The sequence below is a fragment of the Entelurus aequoreus genome, linkage group LG05 (assembly GCF_033978785.1).
Source record: "Entelurus aequoreus isolate RoL-2023_Sb linkage group LG05, RoL_Eaeq_v1.1, whole genome shotgun sequence".
NCBI lineage: Eukaryota > Metazoa > Chordata > Actinopteri > Syngnathiformes > Syngnathidae > Entelurus > Entelurus aequoreus.
The window spans coordinates 13,603,910-13,627,483 of NC_084735.1; the positions used below are offsets into that span (position 1 = coordinate 13,603,910).

The 23,574-nt window shown below is 42.6% G+C and overlaps 1 protein-coding gene across 11 annotated transcripts in view; it reads left to right on the top strand.

Annotated features, from left to right (window-relative positions):
* The window catches only part of pleca (plectin a), a 171,472-nt gene that overhangs the window by 118,861 nt on the left and 29,037 nt on the right, over positions 1 to 23,574 (top strand). For all 11 annotated transcript variants that reach the window (XM_062047137.1, XM_062047138.1, XM_062047139.1 and 8 more), the window contains 13 exons: positions 2,242 to 2,408; positions 4,157 to 4,272; positions 4,329 to 4,435; positions 10,852 to 10,971; positions 11,040 to 11,135; positions 11,212 to 11,339; positions 11,609 to 11,702; positions 11,778 to 11,932; positions 17,238 to 17,604; positions 17,672 to 17,749; positions 19,466 to 19,627; positions 19,716 to 19,820; positions 19,889 to 19,984. In XM_062047137.1, the coding sequence (XP_061903121.1) occupies positions 2,242 to 2,408; positions 4,157 to 4,272; positions 4,329 to 4,435; positions 10,852 to 10,971; positions 11,040 to 11,135; positions 11,212 to 11,339; positions 11,609 to 11,702; positions 11,778 to 11,932; positions 17,238 to 17,604; positions 17,672 to 17,749; positions 19,466 to 19,627; positions 19,716 to 19,820; positions 19,889 to 19,984 (1,791 nt within the window). The remainder of the gene's footprint in view (positions 1 to 2,241; positions 2,409 to 4,156; positions 4,273 to 4,328; positions 4,436 to 10,851; positions 10,972 to 11,039; positions 11,136 to 11,211; positions 11,340 to 11,608; positions 11,703 to 11,777; positions 11,933 to 17,237; positions 17,605 to 17,671; positions 17,750 to 19,465; positions 19,628 to 19,715; positions 19,821 to 19,888; positions 19,985 to 23,574) is intronic.

Consider the following 23,574-nt stretch of genomic DNA (forward strand, 5'->3'; position numbering starts at 1 on the left):
TCACTTGCCAGTTAATTTCAGCGCCTTTCTGAGTTGCCGTTGACTTCTTACTGTGTGAGTCGGCATGTTTGTGGCGCAGAAGCTGGAAGATGTTTCTAGAAGGCTAAAGTAGCTCTAAAGGGGATGACTTCCCCGTGTGACTCAAGGCCTCCTCGGGGGAAGCCAGGGGAGCAAAAGCGTGGGCGTGAGGTGAAGGCCTCAAACCTCCCACCGCACGCAGCTTCCATTTCATTTGAAGAGCAAAAGCAACAATGAAAGTATTGAGTTGAAAAGAAGGAAGTCCTATAACAAAAAAGGGTGGAGGGCCAGTTTCCATTCAGGGTCTGAATCATACTTTTTATGTTAGGGTTTCCCCTTTTTTATGGGCCTTCTTCCACCCTTTCCTACACAAAAGGGAAAGTTTGCCATGACTTATCATCAACACGCTACATACTAAAATATTTATATATATATATATATATATATATATATATATATATATATATATATATATATATATATATATATATATATATATATATATATATATATATATATATATATGCGGCACTATTAGGAATGTTCATTTACTTTGACTTTTATAGACTGGATATTTTATATATTAAATTCGATTTTTGGTTATCTATATTTTTTCCTTTTATTTCATCCCATTTTTATATTATTTTAACTTTGTACCTTTAGCTTTTTTAATAAATTAAACGTGACTTTATTTTATGACTTTATTATATTTCTTTCATTTTTGTATTTCATTAAACGTTACTTGATAAATTAAATATTTATGTTATTATTTAAATTATATTTCTTTCTTTTTTATTTCATTTTATCCCATTTTTATATGATTTTATTTTTGTAAAATAAATTAAGTTCCTTAATTTTATTACTTTATCATATTTAGTTTTTATTTCATTGTATTTTTGTCATTATTTAACCTTATCTATTAAATTAAATGTTAATTTATTTTATTACTATAATATATATTTTTTTCATTTCATTTGATTCCATTTATTTACTTGTATTTAATACATAACATTTTGTATTTGTTATATTTCTTTTTTTCCATTTAATTGTATCCCATTCTTATTTCATTTATTTTCCATATTTAATTTAACTTTATAAAATAAATTAAATCTTAATTTATTTCCTTACTTTATTATATACATTTTAAATTAAATTTTAACCCATTTTTATTTTATTTTATTTTTATACTTTATTAAACTTTATTTAATAAATTAAATGTAAATTTATTTTACCTAATAATGTTATTAAAAATATATATATTTTATTGTACATACGTGTACCTGTGAATTTTAATGAATCCTTTATCTGTTTAAAATATTTTTTAACAATAATTTAATTTTAATTTTTATTTTTTATGTATGATTTTTTTTATTTTATTTTTTTAAGATAAATGGAAACCTGTAAAAATAAAATTCAAAACCGTAACAATTCATCACGGTTAGTTTGTTCTTTGTCCATTATAAATGGGATATTTTCATTGCTAGAGCATAGAAAATTAAATAAAATTCACTTTTTCAACAATATGAGGACGGTGTAGACATAAAATGTTCCCATTTAGTCACCTTTACACATCTTTATTCCAATATAGTCATGCTGTTAGGAGCTGAGCCAATCAGTGGCCACGATACTGAACAGCACATTCTGATTGCTTTGAGCCCCCTAGTGGCCAATACTACTGCAGTGTTGCTATTTTTTAGTCCTTTTTGCCATTTTTGTTTCTGAAAATGATTAATTTAGGCCCAAATTATTTTTTGGAATAAGAAAAAGGATGGATGTTTAACCCCAAAAAATTAAAAGTAGTAAAAAAAGAAAGAAAACAAGTAGATTTCCTGACATTGTTGCAGTGCATCCTGCTGCTTATGTCCCAAACCCCACCCTTGTGGCACGTAAAGCTGGGCAAAACAAACACCCAGGACCGTGCATACATCTGATGGCAAACAAACGCTCGCTTTTGTGAAGTTTTTGTGCGTGGCTCATCTGCAAAGGAAAACATTTGGAATTAGCTCGCGGAGCTTCTGGAAAACCACCAAGCCAACATTCCTCCGCAGATACCCACACCAGCCTTGGGAAAGAAAAAAAAGATGATTAGTGACTCACTTCTCGTGACTTTTGTGGTTTGTGTGCTGGAAACATCTGCTGGAGTTGTGGTTTCCCCAGTGACTCACATGTGAAACACGACCGCCGGCAGGCCACTTCATTAGGTACACCTTCCCTTCCACGCAGATCTCCGACATCCAGGTCAACGGCCAGTCGGACGACATGACGGCCAAGGAGCGCCTGCTGCTGTGGTCCCAGAGGATGGTGGAGGGCTACCCGGGTCTGCGCTGCGACAACTTCACCAGCAACTGGCGGGACGGCAAGCTCTTCAACGCCATCATACACAAACACAGGTGACACGCAAAGAAGCGCACCTCTAAACACCACACAGTTTACGTAAAGGAGCGCACCTCTAAACACCACACAGTTTACGTAAACACCACACAGTGTACGTAAAGAAGCGCACCTCTAAACACCACACAGTTTACGTAAAGGAGCGCACCTCTAAACACCACACAGTTTACGTAAACACCACACAGTGTACGTAAAGAAGCGCACCTCTAAACACCACACAGTTTACGTAAAGGAGCGCACCTCTAAACACCACACAGTTTACGTAAACACCCCACAGTGTACGTAAACACGACACAGTTTACGTAAAGAAGCGCACCTCTAAACACCACACAGTTTACGTAAACACGACACAGTTTACGTAAAGAAGCGCACCTCTAAACACCACACAGTTTACGTAAACATGACACAGTGTACGTAAAGAAGCGCACCTCTAGACACCACACACAGTTTACGTAAAGAAGCGCACCTCCAGACACCACACACAGTTTACGTAAAGAAGCGCACCTCTAGACACCACACAGTTTACGTAAACACGACACAGTTTACGTAAAGAAGCGCACCTCTAGACACCACACAGTTTACGTAAAGAAGCGCACCTCCAGACACCACACATAGTTTACGTAAAGAAGCGCACCTCCAGACACCACACACAGTTTACGTAAAGAAGCGCACCTCCAGACACCACACAGTTTACGTAAAGAAGCGCACCTCTAGACACCACACAGTTTACGTAAACACGACACAGTTTACGTAAAGAAGCGCACCTCTAAACACCACACAGTTTACGTAAACATGACACAGTGTACGTAAAGAAGCGCACCTCTAGACACCAAACATAGTTTACGTAAAGAAGCGCACCTCCAGACACCACACACAGTTTACGTAAAGAAACGCACCTCTAAACACCACACAGTTTACGTAAACATGACAGTGTACGTAAAGAAGCGCACCTCTAGACACCACACATAGTTTACGTAAAGAAGCGCACCTCCAGACACCACACACAGTTTACGTAAAGAAGCGCACCTCTAAACACCACACAGTTTACGTAAACATGACACAGTGTACGTAAAGAAGCGCACCTCTAAACACCACACAGTTTACGTAAACATGACACAGTTTACGTAAAGAAGCGCACCTCCAGACACCACACACAGTTTACGTAAAGAAGCGCACCTCTAGACACCACACATAGTTTACGTAAAGAAGTGCACCTCCAGACACCACACACAGTTTACGTAAAGAAGCGCACCTCTAAACACCACACAGTTTACGTAAACACGACACAGTTTACATAAAGAAGCGCACCTCTAAACACCACACAGTTTACGTAAAGAAGCGCACCTCTAAACACCACACAGTTTACGTAAAGAAGCGCACCTCTAAACACCACACAGTTTACGTAAAGAAGCGCACCTCTAAACACCACACAGTTTACGTAAAGAAGCGCACCTCTAAACACCACACGATTTACGTAAAGAAGCGCACCTCTAAACACCACACAGTTTACGTAAAGAAGCGCACCTCTAAATACCACACGATTTACGTAAAGAAGCGCACCTCTAAACACCACACAGTTTACGTAAAGAAGCGCACCTCTAAATACCACACGATTTACGTAAAGAAGCGCACCTCTAAACACCACACAGTTTACGTAAAGAAGCGCACCTCCAGACACCACACAGACACAAAATATCTCCCTCGGTGGCCATCTTGGATCTCCATGATGACAAAGTGCTGTCCTCAGACCGGGCCTGGTGGACCTGGACCAGGTGGGCCGGCAGAGCAACCAGAAGAACCTGGAACAGGCCTTCAGCGTGGCGGAGCGGGAGTTGGGTGTGACCAGGCTGCTGGACCCAGAAGGTGAGGAGGCGGAGGAGGTGCCTGAGGTGGGGGACCCATGGTGTGGTGTGTTGCAGACGTGGACGTGCCACACCCTGACGAGAAGTCCATCATCACCTACGTGTCCTCGCTCTATGATGTCATGCCTCGTGTTCCTGGTGCTCAGGAGGGCGTCAAAGCCAACGTGAGTCCTCAACTTCCTGTTGGTGACCCTCTGCTGGCAGGATCACTAAACATCTTCACCCCTAAGACTAGATAGGACTGCTCTACTATGACAGACTAGATAGGACTGCTCTACTATGACAGACTAGATAGGACTGCTCTACTATGACTGACTAAAGAGAACTGCTCTACTATGACTGATTAGATAGGACTGCTCTAGTATGACGGACTATATAAGACTGCTTTCATATGACAGACTAGATAGGACTGCTCTACTATGACAGACTAGATAGGACTGCTCTAGTATGACTGACTAAAGAGAACTGCTCTACTATGACTGATTAGATAGGACTGCTCTAGTATGACAGACTATATAAGACTGCTTTCGTATGACAGACTAGATAGGACTGCTCTAGTATGACAGACTAGATAGGACTGACTAGATAGGACTGCTCTAGTATGACAGACTAGATAGGTCTGCCCTTGTCTGACTGACTAGATAGGACTGCTCTAGTATGACAGACTAGATAGGTCTGCTCTTGTCTGTCTGACTAGATAGGACTGCTCTAGTATGACTGACTAGATAGGAATGCTCTACTATGACAGACCAGGTAGGACAGCTCTAGTATGACAGACTAGATAGGACTGCGCTAGTATGACTAACTAGATAGGACTGCTCTACTATGACTGAATAAAAGGACCGCTCTAGTATGACCAACTAGATAGGACTGCTCTAGTATGACTGACTATATAGTACTTGCTCTGCTGTGACAGACTAGATAGGACTGCGCTAGTATGACAGACTGGAAAGGACTGCTCTAGTATGACTGATTAGATCGGACTGCTCTGCCATGACAGACTAGATAGGACAGCTCTAGTATGACGGACTAGTTAAGACTGCTCTGCTATAACAGACTAGATCGGACAGCTCTAGTATGACAGAGTAGATAGGACTGCTCTACTATGACTGAGTAGATAGGACTGCACTAGTATGACAGACTAGTTAGGACTGCTCTAGTATGACAGACTAGTTAGGACTGCTCTACTATGACTGACTAGATAGGACTGTTCTAGTATGACAGACTAGATAGGTCTGCTCTTGTCTGACTGACTAGATAGGACTCCTCTAGTCTGACTCACTAGATAGGTCTGCTCTAGTATGACTGACTAGATAGGACTCCTCTAGTCTGACTCACTAGATAGGTCTGCGCTAGTATGACTGACTAGATAGGAATGCTCTGCTATGACAGACTAGGTAGGACAGCTCTAGTATGACAGACTAGATAGGACTGCGCTAGTATGACTGACTAGATAGGACTGCTCTACTATGACTGACTAGATAGGACTGTTCTAGTATGACAGACTAGATAGGTCTGCTCTTGTCTGACTGACTAGATAGGACTCCTCTAGTCTGACTCACTAGATAGGTCTGCTCTAGTATGACTGACTAGATAGGAATGCTCTGCTATGACAGACTAGGTAGGACAGCTCTAGTATGACAGACTAGATAGGACTGCGCTAGTATGAATGACTAGATAGGACTGCTCTACTATGACTGAATAAAGGGACCGCTCTAGTATGACCAACTAGATAGGACTGCACTTGTATGACTGACTATATAATACTTGCTCTGCTGTGACAGACTATATAGGACTGCGCTAGTATGGCAGACTATATAGGACTGCTCTACTATGACAGACTATATAGGACTGCTCTAGTTTGACTGACTAGATAGGACTCCTCTAGTCTGACTGACTAGATAGGACTGCTCTAGTATGACAGACTAGATAGGACTGCGCTAGTATGACAGACTGGAAAGGACTGCTCTAGTATGACTGACTAGATAGGACTGTTCTGCTATGACAGAGTAGATAGCACAGCTCTAGTATGACAGACTAGATAGGATTGCTCTGCTATGACAGACTAGATAGGACAGTGCTAGTATGACAGACTAGATAGGACTGCTCTAGTATGACTGACTATATAGTACTTACTCTGCTGTGACAGACTAGATAGGACTGCTCTACTATGACAGACTATATAGGACTGCCCTAGTATGACTGACTAGATAGGACTGCCTTAGTATGACTGACTAGATAGGACTGCTCTACTATGACAGACTAGATAGTACTGCTCTACTATGACACACTATATAGGACTGCGCTCGTATGACAGACTAGATAGGACTGCTCTAGTATGACAGACTGGAAATGACTGCTCTAGTATGACAGACTTGATAGGACTGCTCTAGTATGACAGACTAGATAGGACTGCTCTAGTATGACAGACTGGAAATGACTGCCCTAGTATGACAGACTTGATAGGACTGCTCTAGTATGACAGACTGGAAATGACTGCTCTAGTATGACAGACTTTATAGGACTGCTCTAGTATGACAGACTTGATAGGACTGCTCTAGTATGACAGAGTAGATAGAAGACAGACGACTGACTAGATAGGACATCTGTAGTTTGACAGACTAGATAGGACATCACTAGTTTGACAGGCTATATAGGATACAGACTAGATAGGAAATCTGTAGTTTGACAAACTAGATAGGACATCACTAGTTTGACAGGCTATGTAGGATACATACTAGATAGGGCATCTCTAGTCTGACAGACTAGGTAGGAGACTGACTAGATAGGACATCTGCTGTTTGAGAGACCAGATAGGAAAGCCCTAGTTTGACAGACAATATAGGATAATAGATAGGACAGCCCAAGTTTGACAGGCTACGGAGAATACAAACTACATAGGAAATCTGTAGTTTGACCAACTAGATAGGACAGCCCTAGTTTGACAGGCTACATAGGATACAGACTGGATAGGGCATCTCTAGTCTGACAGACTAGGTAGGAGACGGACTAGATAGGACATCTACCGTCTGACTGACCAGATAGGACAGCCCTAGATTGACGGACAAAATAGGAAGATAGTTAGGACAGCCTTAGTTTGACAGGCTACGGAGAATACAGACTAGATAGGAGATCTGTAATTTTACAAACTAGATAGGACAGCCCTAGATTGACAGGCTATGTAAGATATAGACTAGATAGGGCATCTCTAGTCTGACAGACTAGATAGGAGACAGACTACATAGGGAATCTGTAGTTTGACAAACTAGATAGGACAGCCCAGATAGGGCATCTCTAGTCCGACAGACTAGATAGAAGACGGACTAGATAGAACATCTACAGTTTGACAGACCAGATAGGACAGCCCTAGTTTAACAGACAAGATAGGAGAATAGATAGGACAGCCCTAGTTTGACAGGCTATGTAGGATATAGACTAGATAGGGCATCTCTAGTCTGACAGACTAGGTAGGAGGTGGACTAGATAGGACATCTGCAGTTTGACAGACCGGATAGGACAGCCCTAGTTTGACATACAAGATAGGAGAATAGATAGGACAGCCCTAGTTTGACAGGCTATGGAGAATACAGACTAGATATGACATCTGTAATTGTACTAACTAGATAGGACAGCCCTAGTTTGACAGGCTACGGAGAATACAGACTAGAAAGGACATCTGTAATTTTACTAACTAGATAGGACAGCCCTAGTTTGACAGGCTACGGAGAATACAGACTAGATAGGACATCTGCAGTTTGACAGACCGGATAGGTTAGCCCTAGTTTGACATACAAGATAGGAGAATAGATAGGACAGCCCTAGTTTGACAGGCTACGGAGAATACAGACTAGGTAGGACATCTGTCATTTTACTAACTAGATAGGACAGCCCTAGTTTGACAGGCTATGGAGAATACAGACTAGATAGGACATCTGCAGTTTGACAGACTGGATAGCACAGCCCTAGTTTGACATACAAGGTAGGAGAATAGATAGGACAGCCCTAGTTTGACAGGCTATGGAGAATACAGACTAGATATGACATCTGTAATTGTACTAACTAGATAGGACAGCCCTAGTTTGACAGGCTACGGAGAATACAGACTAGATAGGACATCTGTAATTTTACTAACTAGATAGGACAGCCCTAGTTTGACAGGCTACATATGATACAGACTAGATAGGGCATCTCTAGTCCGACAGACTAGGGAGGAGACGGACTAGATAGGACACCTGCAGTTTGACAGACCAGATAGGACAGCCCTAGTTTGACAGACAAGATAGGAGAATAGATAGGACAGCCCTAGTTTGACAGGCTACGGAGAATACAGACTAGATCGGACATCCCTAGTCCGACAGACTAGGTAGGAGACGGACTAAATAGGTCATCTGCAGTTCGACAGACCACATAGGACAGCGCTAGTTTGACAGACAAGATAGGAGAATAGATAGGACAGCCCTAGTTTGACAGGCTACGGAGAATACAGACTAGGTAGGACATCTGTCATTTTACTAACTAGATACGACAGTCCTAGTTTGACAGGCTATGTAGGATATAGACTAGGTAGGGCATCTCTAGTCTGACAGACTAGATAGGAGACAGACTTGATAGGAAATCTGTAGTTTGACCAACTAGATAGGACAGCCCTGGTTTGACAGGTTACGTAGAATACAGACTAGATAGGGCATCTCTAGTCCGACAGACTAGGTAGGACATTTGCAGTTTGACAAACCGGATAGGACAGCCCTAGATTGACATACAAGATAGGAGAATAGATAGGACAGCCCTAGTTTGACAGGCTACGGAGAATACAGACTAGATAGGACATCTGTAATTTTACTAACTAGATAGGACAGCCCTAGTTTGACAGGCTACGTATGATACAGACTAGATAGGGCATCTCTAGTCCGACAGACTAGAGAGAAGACGGACTAGATAGGACACCTGCAGTTTGACAGACCAGATAGGACAGCCCTAGTTTGACAGACAAGATAGGAGAATAGATAGGACAGCCCTAGTTTGACAGGCTACGGAGAATACAGACTAGATAGGACATCTGTAATTTTACTAACTAGATAGGACAGCCCTAGTTTGACAGGCTACATATGATGCAGACTAGATAGGGCATCTCTAGTCCGACAGACTAGAGAGAAGACGGACTAGATATGACACCTGCAGTTTGACAGACCAGATAGGACAGCCCTAGTTTGACAGACAAGATAGGAGAATAGATAGGACAGCCCTAGTTTGACAGGCTACGGAGAATACAGACTAGATAGGACATCTGTAATTTTACTAACTAGATAGGACAGCCCTAGTTTGACAGGCTACATATGATGCAGACTAGATAGGGCATCTCTAGTCCGACAGACTAGAGAGAAGACGGACTAGATAGGACACCTGCAGTTTGACAGACCAGATAGGACAGCCCTAGTTTGACAGACAAGATAGGAGAATAGATAGGACAGCCCTAGTTTGACAGGCTATAGAGACAACAGACTAGATAGGACATCTGTAATTTCACTAACTAGATAGGACAGCCCTAGTTTGACAGGCTACATATGATACAGACTAGATAGGGCATCTCTAGTCCGACAGACTAGAGAGAAGACGGACTAGATAGGACACCTGCAGTTTGACAGACCAGATAGGACAGCCCTAGTTTGACAGACAAGATAGGAGAATAGATAGGACAGCCCTAGTTTGACAGGCTACGGAGAATACAGACTAGATAGGGCATCTCTAGTCCGACAGACTAGGTAGGAGACGGACTAAATAGGTCATCTGCTGTTCGACAGACCACATAGGACAGCGCTAGTTTAAAAGACAAGATAGGAGAATAGATAGGACAGCCTTAGTTTGACAGGCTACGGAGTATACGGACTAGGTAGGACATCTGTCATTTTACTAACTAGATAGGACAGTCCTAGTTTGATGGACTAAATAGGTCATCTGCAGTTTGACAGACCACATAGGACAGCGCTAGTTTGACAGACAAGATAGGAGAATAGATAGGACAGCCCTAGTTTGACAGGCTACGGAGAATACAGACTAGGTAGGACATCTGTCATTTTACTAACTAGATAGGACAGTCCTAGTTTGACGGACTAGATAGGACATTTGCAGTTTGACAAACCGGATAGGACAGCCCTAGATTGACATACAAGATAGGAGAATAGACAGGACAGCCCTAGTTTGACAGGCTACGGAGAATACAGACTAGATAGGACATCTGTAATTTTACTAACTAGATAGGACAGCCCTAGTTTGACAGGCTACGTATGATACAGACTAGATAGGGCATCTCTAGTCCGACAGACTAGAGTGAAGACGGACTAGATAGGACACCTGCAGTTTGACAGACCAGATAGGACAGCCCTAGTTTGACAGGCTACGGAGAATACAGACTAGATAGGACATCTTTAGTCAGACAGACTAGATAGGAGAGACTAGATAGGCTGCTCTTGTATGTTCTAGTCCATCAGGCTACAGCTGTCCTATCAAGTCTTTAGCATAAAATGCTATGCACGGGATGCAAGGCCAAGGTGTTCTCTAAAAAAAGGGAGATGTTTGTGCGTAGGAGCTGGAGCTGCGCTGGCAGGAGTACTACGAGCTGGTCACCATGCTCCTGCAGTGGATGCGACACCACATCCTGGTCTTCGAGGAGCGCAAGTTCCCCAGCAGCTACGAGGAGATCGAGGTGCGTGATGGCGTCCCGCTCCTCCTCACACGCCGGGCCGGACTAACTCTGGCGAGGTTCCCCCGCAGGTTCTCTGGCGGCAGTTCCTGAAGTTCAAGGAGACGGAGCTCCCCGCCAAGGAGGCGGACAAGAACCGCTCCAAGCACATCTTCAAGTCCTTCGAGGTGGGTCCAGGACTCCGCCTCTTCCAAAGCACGCCTGTGACTGTGACTCCTCCCCCCCCTCCCGCCTGTCTTGCAGGGCGCGGTCCAGGCGGGACACGTCAAGGTGCCGCCGGGCCACCACCCGCTGGACGTGGAGAAGGAGTGGGGTCGGCTGCACGTGGCCATCTTGGAGCGCGAGCGGCTCCTGAGGACGGAGTTTGAGAGGCAAGTCCCGCCCCCCTGAAAAGACCCGAGTCATGGGTTTCTCCGCATGACTCCCGGCCACACCCAAAAGGGAAGCTCGTGACACGGTTGCCGTTTGCGACAAAACCAGAGAAAAAGCCACAAGGGCGACTATTTTAGATCATGGCGTTCATGCAACAGGGCTACGATTTTTGCTTTCACACCCGCCGGAAGACGGAGTGAGTGCTCCGCCTCCTCCCGCCGCCGCCGCCCACCGTCTCTCATGTCTCCCTCTCGTCTCGCCCCCGCAGGCTGGAGCGCCTCCAGAGGATCGTGGGCAAGGTCCAGACTGAGTCCGGGGTGTGCGAGGAGCAGCTCAACCAGGCGGAGACGCTGCTGCAGACGGTGAGACATCCTCCTCCGCCGGGCCCGCAGCAGGAAGTGACATCACGTGTGGGGTGGGGGTGTGGCCGTTTGCAGGACGTGCGGATGCTGAACGCGGGCAAGCCCCCGCAGCACACGGCCGAGGTGGAGGCGGATCTGGAAAAGGCGGAGGGGATGATTCGCTTCCTCTTCAATGATGTTCAGACGCTGAAGGACGGGCGCCACCTTCAGGCCGAGCAGATGTACCGCAGGTACCAGGAAATAGTCACACTTTTTCCACTTATTTACCCTTTTTATGAAAATCAAATGTTATATTTTAGCATTTCATTTTAAAAAAAATCACTCGCCCTACTTTAGTTCCTAGACCAATCACAGCTGATAGTAATAGAAGATACACTTTTTTTAAATTGTCAAATACGTGAAAAAAAAGTATGCAAACAATCATTTAATTAAAGCAACTGAGCAACACACCTCTTTTCTAGTCATACAGCATACAAAACATGCCCAAAACACAAACAAAGCCTGAAAACGACTGCATGAGGAAAATGTTGCAAGTTGACGTCGCAAAATGGAAGTCTGCCAGGTTACCAGGAAGTTATCTCAGCAACCAGGAAGTTAGCCGAGTTTCCAGGAAGTTAACAACTTGCCAAGAAGACAAACAGACCCTGTAAACAACTGCATGAGAGAAATGTTCCAAGTTAACAGTACAACATGTAAGTTAGCCAAGCTACCAGGGAGTTAGCCAGGCTACCAGGAAATGAGCATGCGCAAAACAAAATAACTTGCCAAAAAAACACAAACAAACCCTAAAAACAACTGTATGAGAGAAATGCTGCAAGTTGACAGTACACAATGGAAGTTAGCCAAGCTACCAGAAAGTTAATATGCGCAAACATGACAACTTGCCAAAACACAAACGAACCCTGAAAACAACTGCATGAGGAAAATGTTGCAAGTTGACGTCGCAAGATGGAAGTCAGCCAGGTTACCAGGAAGTTATCTCAGCAACCAGGAAGTTAACTTGCCAAGAAGACAAACAAACCCTGTAAACAACTGCATGAGAGAAATGTTCCAAGTTAACAGTACACAATGTAAGTTAGCCAAGCTACCAGGGAGTTAGCCAGGCTACCAGGAAGTTAGCATGCGCAAAACTAAATAACTTGCCAAAAAAAAAAAAACAAACCCTAAAAACAACTGTAGAGATAAATGCTGCAAGTTGACAGTACACAATGGAAGTTAGCCAATCTACCAGAAAGTTAACGTGCGTGAACATAACAACTTGCCAAAACACAAACAAACCCTGAAAACAACTGTATGAGGAAAATGTTGTAAGTTGACGTCGCAAAATGGAAGTCAGCCAGGTTACCAGGAAGTTATCTCAGCAACCAGGAAGTTAGTCAAGTTTCCAGGAAGTTAACTTTCCAAGAAGACTAACAAACCCTGTAAACAACTGCATGAGAGAAATGTTCCAAGTTAACAGTACACAATGTAAGTTAGACAAGGTACCAGGGAGTTAGCCAAGCTACCAGGAAGTTAGCCAAGCTACCAGGAAGTTAGCATGCGCAAAACAAAATAACTTGCCAAAAAAACATTAAAAAATAAATAAAAACAACTGCATGTGAGAAATGCTGCAAGTTGACAGTGCACAACGGAAGTTAGCCAAGCTACCAGAAAGTTAACATGCGCGAACATAACAACTTGCCAAAAAACACAAACAAACCCTCAAAACAACTGCATGTGAGAAATGCTGCTAGTTGACATAATACAACGAAAGTTAGCCAGGCTACCTGGAAGATAGCGAGGCAGCCAGGAAGTTAGCATGCACAAACATAACAACTTGCCAAAAACACAAACAAACCCTAAAAACAACTGTAGAGACAAATGCTGCAAGTTGACAGTACACAATGGAAGTTAGCCAAACTACCAGAAAGTTAACATGCGCGAACATAACAACTTGCCAAAAACACTAACAAACTCTGAAAACAACTGCATGAGAGAAATGCTGCAAGTTGACAGTACACAAAGGAAGTTAGCCATGCTACCAGGAAATTATCTCAGTAACCAGGAAGTTAGCCAAGTTTCCAGGAAGTTAACATGCGCGAACATAACTTGACAAAAAACACAAACAAACCCTCAAAACAACTGCATGAGAGAAATGCTGCTAGTTGACAGAATACAACGAAAGTTAGCCAGGCTACCTGAAAGATAGCAAGGCAGCCACGAAGTTAGCATGCACAAACATAACAACTTGCCAAAAACACTAATATGCCCTGAAAACAACTGCATGTGAGAAATGCTGTAAGTTGACAGTATACAACAAAAGTTAGCCAAGCTACCAGGAAGTTATCTCAGCAAACCGGAAGTTAGCATGCACAAACATAACAACTTGACATAAACACAAAAAAAATCCCTAAAAACAACTGCATGTGAGAAATGCTGCAAGTTGACAGTACACAACAGAAGTTAGCCAAGGTACCTGGATGATAGCGAGGCAGCCAGGAAGTTAGCATGCACAAACATAACAACTTGCCAAAAACACAAACAAACCCTAAAAACAACTGTAGAGAGAAATGCTGCAAGGTGACAGTACACAATGGAAGTTAGCCAAACTACCAGAAAGTTAACATGCGCGAACATAACAACTTGCCAAAAACAGTAACAAACTCTGAAAACAACTGCATGAGAGAAATGCTGCAAGTTGACAGTACACAATGGAAGTTAGCCATGCTACCAGGAAATGATCTCAGTAACCAGGAAGTTAGCCAAGTTTCCAGGAAGTTAACATGCGCGAACATAACTTGACAAAAAACACAAACAAACCCTCAAAACAACTGCATGTGAGAAATGCTGCTAGTTGACAGAATACAACGAAAGTTAGCCAGGCTACCTGAAAGATAGCAAGGCAGCCACGAAGTTAGCATGCACAAACATAACAACTTGCCAAAAACACTAATAAGCCCTGAAAACAACTGCATGTGAGAAATGCTGTAAGTTGACAGTATACAACAAAAGTTAGCCAAGCTACCAGGAAGTTATCTCAGCAAACCGGAAGTTAGCATGCACAAACATAACAACTTGACATAAACACAAAAAAATCCCTAAAAACAACTGCATGTGAGAAATGCTGCAAGTTGACAGTACACAACAGAAGTTAGCCAAGGTACCTGGATGATAGCGAGGCAGCCAGGAAGTTAGCATGCACAAACATAACAACTTGCCAAAAACACAAACAAACCCTAAAAACAACTGTAGAGAGAAATGCTGCAAGGTGACAGTACACAATGGAAGTTAGCCAAACTACCAGAAAGTTAACATGCGCGAACATAGCAACTTGCCAAAAACAGTAACAAACTCTGAAAACAACTGCATGAGAGAAATGCTGCAAGTTGACAGTACACAATGGAAGTTAGCCATGCTACCAGGAAATTATCTCAGTAACCAGGAAGTTAGCCAAGTTTCCAGGAAGTTAACATACGCGAACATAACAACTTGCCAAAAAACACAAACAAACTCTCAAAACAACTGCATGTGAGAAATGCTGCTAGTTGACAGAATACAACGAAAGTTAGCCAGGCTACCTGAAATATAGCAAGGCAGCCACGAAGTTAGCATGCACAAACATAACAACTTGCCAAAAACACTAATAAGCCCTAAAAACAACTGCATGTGAGAAATGCAGCAAGTTGACAGTATACAACAAAAGTTTGCCAAGCTACCAGGAAGTTATCTAAGCAAACCGGAAGTTAGCATGCACAAACATAACAACTTGCCAAAAACACAAACAATCCCTAAAAACAACTGCATGTGAGAAATGCTGCAAGTTGACAGTACACAACTGAAGTTAGCCAAGCTACCAGAAAGTTAACATGCGTGAACATAACAACTTGCCAAAAACACTAACAAACCCTGTAAACAACTGCAAGTGAGAAATGCTGCAAGTTGACAGTACACAATGGAAGTTAGCCATGCTACCAGGAAATTATCTAGCAACAATGAAGTTAGCCAAGTTTCCAGAAAGTTAACATGCACGAACATAACAACTTGCCAAAAACACTAACAAACTCTGAAAATAACTGCTTGTGAGAAATGCTGCTAATTGACAGTATACAATGAAAGTTAGCCAGTCTATCTGGAAGATAGCAAGGTAGCCAGGAAGTTAGCATGCACAAACATAACAACTTACCAAAAAACACAAACAAACCCTCAAAACAACTGCATGTAAGAAATGCTGCAAGTTGACAGTATACAACGGGAGTTACCCAAGTTACCAGGAAGTTATCTCAGCAACCAGGAAGTTAGTATGCACAAACATAACAACTTGCCAAAAACACTAACAAACCCTGATAACAACTGCATGTGGGAAATGCTGCAAGTTGACAGTGCACAACAGAAGTTAGCCAAGCTACCAGGAAGTTAAATCTCAGCAACCAGGAAGTTAGCATGCACAAACATAACAACTTGCCAAAAACACTAACAAACCCTGAAAACAACTGCATGTGGGAAATGCTGCAAGTTGACAGTGCACAATGGAAGTTAGCCCAGCAACCAGGAAGTTAACATGCACAAACATAACAACTTGCCAAAAACATAAACAAACCTGAAAAACAACTGTCGAGAGAAATGCTGCAAGTTGACAGTACACAATGGAAGTTAGCCATGCTACCAGGAAATTATCTAGCAACCATGAAGTTAGCCAAGTTTCCAGAAAGTTAACATGCACGAACATAACAACTTGCCAAAAACACTAACAAACTCTGAAAATAACTGCATGTGAGAAATGCTGCTAATTGACAGTATACAATGAAAGTTAGCCAGTCTATCTGGAAGATAGCGAGGTAGCCAGGAAGTTAGCATGCACAAACATAACAACTTACCAAAAAACACAAACAAACCTTCAAAACAACTGCATGTGAGAAATGCTGCAAGTTGACAGTATACAACGGGAGTTAGCCAAGTTACCAGGAAGTTATCTCAGCAACCAGGAAGTTAGCATGCACAAACATAACAACTTGCCAAAAACACTAACAAACCCTGAAAACAACTGCATGTGGGAAATGCTGCAAGTTGACAGTGCACAACAGAAGTTAGCCAAGCTACCAGGAAGTTAAATCTCAGCAACCAGGAAGTTAGCATGCACAAACATAACAACTTGCCAAAAACACTAACAAACCCTGAAAACAACTGCATGTGAGAAATGCTGCAAGTTGACAGTGCACAATGGAAGTTAGCCCAGCAACCAGGAAGTTAACATGCACAAACATAACAACTTGCCAAAAACACTAACAAACCCTGAAAACAACTGCATGTGAGAAATGCTGCAAGTTGACAGTGCACAATGGAAGTTAGCCCAGCAACCAGGAAGTTAACATGCACAAACATAACAACTTGCCAAAAACATAAACAAACCTGAAAAACAACTGTCGAGAGAAATGCTGCAAGTTGACAGTACACAACTAGGGAACCAAAATGAATGGATGGATTTTAGATCTCTGTTCTTATAAACATCCCGCTTTTTCTCATGAGACCGCGTACCTAAGAGACCGTTTCTGCCTGCAGGGTGTATCATCTCCACGAGAGGCTGGTGAACCTCCGCAGCGAGTACAACCTGCGCCTCAAGTCGGGCGTGACCATGGCGCAGATCCCCATGACCCAGATCCCCATGACTCAGATCCCCATGACCCTTGTCAACCAGCCCCATGTCCTGCAGCAGGCCCCCGTGAGGCTGCGGCCTGAGCTGGACGAGGTCACGCTGCGCTACGTGCAGGACCTGCTGGGCTGGGTGGAGGAGAACCAGCGGCGGGTGGACCAGGGCGAATGGGGCTCCGACCTGCCCAGCGTGGAGTCCCAGCTGGGCAACCACCGCGGGCTGCACCTGTCCGTGGAGGAGTTCCGGTCTAAGATCGAACGGGCCAAGGCGGATGAGGTGACGACTGTTCTGAGCGTTGGCGTCCTTGTCGCTCCTTGTGTGACCTATGACCTCTGTGCCGCAGAGTCAGATCTCACCTGCGAGTAAGGCCGCCTACCGCGACTACCTGAGCCAACTGGAACTTCAGTACGGGAAGCTTCTGGTGAGTCACGACGACACGGCCTCAGATTCGAGACGCAATGCGCATCAGGTTCAAACACTGATGACATCTATTAAACAAGACAAGAAGCAAGGAATTAAACAGAGACCGAATTAAATTTGGCTCAATGAGGAGAAACGCGTAGACACTGTACCCTTGGACAGTGTCGTCCCACGCTCTGACGAAAGATTGTACGCCTCCTCTTTTATTTGGACTTTCCCTGATTACATGGCAACAGCTGTTTCTAAGGGAGGGGGGTCGTAAACAGCCATCGCCTTTGGTTACAAAACAGTTCAAAGAAAATGTGCCTGGAGGGGAGTCAGGCCCTGCCTCCTCTCCGCTTTGTAGATCTCGGGTCAAGACAAAATCTTCCTGTGGATTACAATAGAACAGGGGTCACCAACGTGGTGCCCGCGGGCACCAGGTAGCCCGTAAGGACCAGATGAGTAGCCCGCTGGCCTGTTCTAAAAATAGCTCAAATAGCAGCACTTACCAGTGAGCTGCCTCTATTTTTTAAATTTTATTTATTTACTAGCAAGCTGGTCTCGCTTTGCTCGACATTTTTAATTCTAAGAGAGACAAAACTCAAATAGAATTTGAAAATCCAAGAAAATATTTTAAAGACTTGGTCTTCACTTGTTTAAATAAATTCATTATTTGTTTTACTTTGCTTCTTATAACTTTCAGAAAGACAATTTTAGAGAAAAAATACAACCTTAAAAATGATTTTAGGATTTTTAAACACAAATACCTTATTACCTTTTAAATTCCTTCCTCTTATTTCCTGACAATTTAAATCAATGTTCAAGTAATTTTTTTTTTTTTATTGTAAAGAATAATAAATACATTTTAATTTAATTCTTCATTTTAGCTTCTGTTTTTTCCACGAAGAATATTTGTGAAATATTTCTTCAAACTTATCATGATTAAAATTCAAAAAAATTATTTTGGCAAATCTAGAAAATCTGTAGAATCAAATTTAAATCTTATTTCAAAGTCTTTTGAATTTCTTTTAACATTTTTGTTCTGGAAAATCTAGAAGAAATAACGATTTGTCTTTGTTAGAAATATAGCTTGGTCCAATTTGTTATATATTCTAACAAAGTGCAGATTGGATTTTAACCTATTTAAAACATGTCATCCAAATTCTAAAATTAATCTTAATCAGGAAAAATTACTAATGATGTTCCATAAATTATTTTTTAAATTTTTTCAAAAAGATTCAAATTTTAGTCTAGTTTTTCTCTTCTTTTTTTCGGTTGAATTTTGAATTTTAAAGAGTCGAAATTGAAGATAAACTATGTTTCAAAATTTAATTGTAATTTTTTTCGTGTTTTCTCCTCTTTTAAACCGTTCAATTAAGTGTAAATATCATTAATTATTAATAATAACATAGAGTTAAAGGTAAATTGAGCAAATTGGCTATTTCTGGCAATTTATTTAAGTGTGTATCAAACTGGTAGCCCTTCGCATTAATCAGTACCCAAGAAGTAGCTCTTGGTTTCAAAAAGGTTGGTGACCCCTGCAATAGAAGAAAGAAACCGACGCCTTCATGTCGCTTCCCATCCTACACAGTGGAGTTTTACAAGCCTTCTGCTTGGTAGGATCAAAGACAGCTTTTGTCTGCCCGCAGGGCGAGCTGAACTCAATGTAACACAAAGTTTTGTGATAACTTAGATTCAATTATTCTGACAACGGGTCTTCATCCTCCGCTCTCAGAACGCCTCCAAGGCCCGCCTTCGCTACCTGGACCAGCTCCACGCCTTCGTCACCGCCGCCACCAAGGAGCTGATGTGGCTCAACGAGAAGGAGGAAGAGGAGGTCAACTACGACTGGAGCGAGCGCAACACCAACATGGCGGCCAAGAAGGACAACTACTCGGTAAAACCCCCCCGGTCCCGCCCGGTTCGAGGGTTGGGGGGTACGTTCGCCCGCGGCCCTCGCTGACGCGGCGTCTCGTGTTTTGCAGGGTCTGATGAGGGAGCTGGAGGTGCGGGAGAAGAAGACGAACAGCGTCCAGGTGTCGGGAGACAAGCTGCTGAAAGACGGACACCCCGCCAGGAAGACCGTAGAGGTAGGACGCCCCCGCCCCCAGTCCCCAAGTCCTCGCCGACATCAGGTGACTTTGTCGTCCCAATGCAGGCTTTCACCGCCGCTCTGCAGACTCAGTGGAGTTGGATGCTTCAGCTGTGCTGCTGCATCGAGAGTCACCTGAAGGAGAACACCGCCTACTTCCAGGTGGGTCCCTGTGGGTCCCTGTGGGTCCCTGTGGGTACCTGTGGGTCAGGGTTCCTCTCCCTGGCCATGCTCGCCTCAAGTTAGCGGCTAGAAACTCCCAATTCAGGTTGGGGTTCCGTTTCATCCCTGTCCGATATCGGCCAAAAAACTTGATTAAAGTTCGCTAGGTGCGATACAAGCGGTCTGCTCTGCTACTGCTAACGTCTCTTCCTGCTCTATTTTTTTAACAAAATAAAAGTCAACATGCAGACATTAAAAATGTCACGAGAACTTACATGCGACAATAAACAACTTCTCTGTGGTGTTCCAACATAAAAGAAATGCATTCAAACAAATGCGCTAGCTCCATGCTAATTCACATGGGATTCACCATATACATGCTACTGATTAGCATTAGTGAGCTTACATGGCGTTTTTAAGAAGTTAGCCAAGCTACCAGGGGCATCCCGGTCCGATATCGGCCAAAAAACTGATTAAGGTTCGCTAGGTGCGATACAAGCGGTCTGCTCTGCTCGTGCTAACGTCTCTTCCTGCTCGATTTTTTAACAAAATAAAAGTCCACATGCAGGCATTAAAAATGTCACTCAAACTTACATGCCACACTAAATAACTTCCCTGTGGTATTCCAACATATAAATGCATTCAAACAAATGTGCTAGCTTGATGCTAATTCACATGGGATTCACCATATACATGCTACTGATTAACATTAGTGAGCTTACATGGCGTTTTTAAGAAAAGCTACCAGGGGCATCCCGGTCCAATATCAGCCAAAAAATTGATTAAGGTTCGCTAGGTCTGATACAAGAGGTCTCCTCTGCTCCTTAGACAAACTTTAATGATCCACAAGGGAAATTGTTAACATGCTAACGTCTCTTCCTGCTCGATTTTTTAACAAAATAAAAGTCAACATGTAGACATTAAAAATGTCACTAGAACTTGCATGCGACAATAAACAACTTCTCTGTGGTGTTCCAACATAAAAGAAATGCATTCAAACAAATGCGCTAGCTCCATGCTAATTCACATGGGATTCACCATATACATGCTACTGATTAGCATTAGTGAGCTTACATGGCGTTTTTAAGAAGTTAGCCAAGCTACCAGGGGCATCCCGGTCCGATATCGGCCAAAAAACTGATTAAGTTTCGCTAGGTGCGATACAAGCGGTCTGCTCTGCTCGTGCTAACGTCTCTTCCTGCTCGATTTTTTAACAAAATAAAAGTCCACATGCAGGCATTAAAAATGTCACTCAAACTTACATGCCACACTAAATAACTTCCCTGTGGTATTCCAACAAATGTGCTAGCTTGATGCTAATTCACATGGGATTCACCATATACATGCTACTGATTAGCATTAGTGAGCTTACATGGCGTTTTTATGAAGTTAGCCAAGCTACCAGGGGCATCCCGGTCCGATATTGGCCAAAAAACTGATTAAGGTTCGCTAGGTGCGATACAAGCGGTCTGCTCTGCTCGTGCTAACGTCTCTTCCTGCTCGATTTTTTAACAAAATAAAAGTCCACATGCAGGCATTAAAAATGTCACTCAAACTTACATGCCAGACTAAATAACTTCCCTGTGGTATTCCAACATATAAATGCATTCAAACAAATGTGCTAGCTTGATGCTAATTCACATGGGATTCACCATATACATGCTACTGATTAGCATTAGTGAGCTTACATGGCGTTTTTATGAAGTTAGCCAAGCTACCAGGGGCATCCCGGTCCGATATCGGCCAAAAAACTGATTAAGTTTCGCTAGGTGCGATACAAGCGGTCTGCTCTGCTCGTGCTAACGTCTCTTCCTGCTCAATTTTTTAACAAAATAAAAGTCCACATGCAGGCATTAAAAATGTCACTCAAACTTACATGCCACACTAAATAACTTCCCTGTGGTATTCCAACATATAAATGCATTCAAACAAATGTGGTAGCTTGATGCTAATTCACATGGGATTCACCATATACATGCTACTGATTAGCATTAGTGAGCTTACATGCCGTTTTTAAGAAGTTAGCCAAGCTACCAGGGGCATCCCGGTCCAATATCAGCCAAAAAATTGATTAAGGTTCGCTAGGTCTGATACAAGAGGTCTCCTCTGCTCCTTAGACAAACTTTAATGATCCACAAGGGAAATTGTTAACCTGCTAACGTCTCTTCCTGCTCGATTTTTTAACAAAATAAAAGTCAACATGCAGACATTAAAAATGTCACGAGAACTTACATGCGACAATAAACAACTTCTCTGTGGTGTTCTAACATAAAATAAATGCATTCAAACAAATGCGCTAGCTCCATGCTAATTCACATGGGATTCACCATATACATGCTACTGATTAGCATTAGTGAGCTTACATGGCGTTTTTAAGAAGTTAGCCAAGCTACCAGGGGCATCCCGGCCCGATATCGGCCAAAAAACTGATTAAAGTTCGCTAGGTGCGATACAAGCGGTCTGCTCTGCTCGTGCTAACGTCTCTTCCTGCTCGATTTTCTTAACAAAATAAAAGTCCACATGCAGGCATTAAAAATGTCACTCAAACTTACATGCCACACTAAATAACTTCCCTGTGGTATTCCAACATATAAATGCATTCAAACAAATGTGCTAGCTTGATGCTAATTCACATGGGATTCACCATATACATGCTACTGATTAGCATTAGTGAGCTTACATGGCGTTTTTAAGAAGTTAGCCAAGCTACCAGGGGCATCCCGGTCCGATATCGGCCAAAAAACAGATTAAGGTTCGCTAGGTGCGATACAAGCGGCCTGCTCTGCTCGTGCTAACGTCTCTTCCTGCTCGATTTTTTAACAAAATAAAAGTCCACATGCAGGCATTAAAAATGTCACTCAAACTTACATGCCACACTAAATAACTTCCCTGTGGTATTCCAACATATAAATGCATTCAAACAAATGTGCTAGCTTGATGCTAATTCACATGGGATTCACCATATACATGCTACTGATTAGCATTAGTGAGCTTACATGGCGTTTTTAAGAAAAGCTACCAGGGGCATCCCGGTCCAATGTCAGCCAAAAAATTGATTAAGGTTCGCTAGGTCTGATACAAGAGGTCTGCTCTGCTCCTTAGACAAACTTTAATGATCCACAAGGGAAATTGTTAACCTGCTAACGTCTCTTCCTGCTCGATTTTTTAACAAAATAAAAGTCAACATGTAGACATTAAAAATGTCACTAGAACTTGCATGCGACAATAAACAACTTCTCTGTGGTGTTCCAACATAAAAGAAATGCATTCAAACAAATGCGCTAGCTCGATGCTAATTCACATGGGATTCACCGTATACATGCTACTGATTAGCATTAGTGAGCTTACATGGCGTTTTTAAGAAGTTAGCCAAGCTACCAGGGGCATCCCGGTCCGATATCGGCCAAAAAACTGATTAAGGTTCGCTAGGTGCGATACAAGCGGTCTGCTCTGCTCGTGCTAACGTCTCTTCCTGCTCGATTTTTTAACAAAATAAAAGTCCACATGCAGGCATTAAAAATGTCACTCAAACTTACATGCCACACTAAATAACTTCCCTGTGGTATTCCAACATATAAATGCATTCAAAC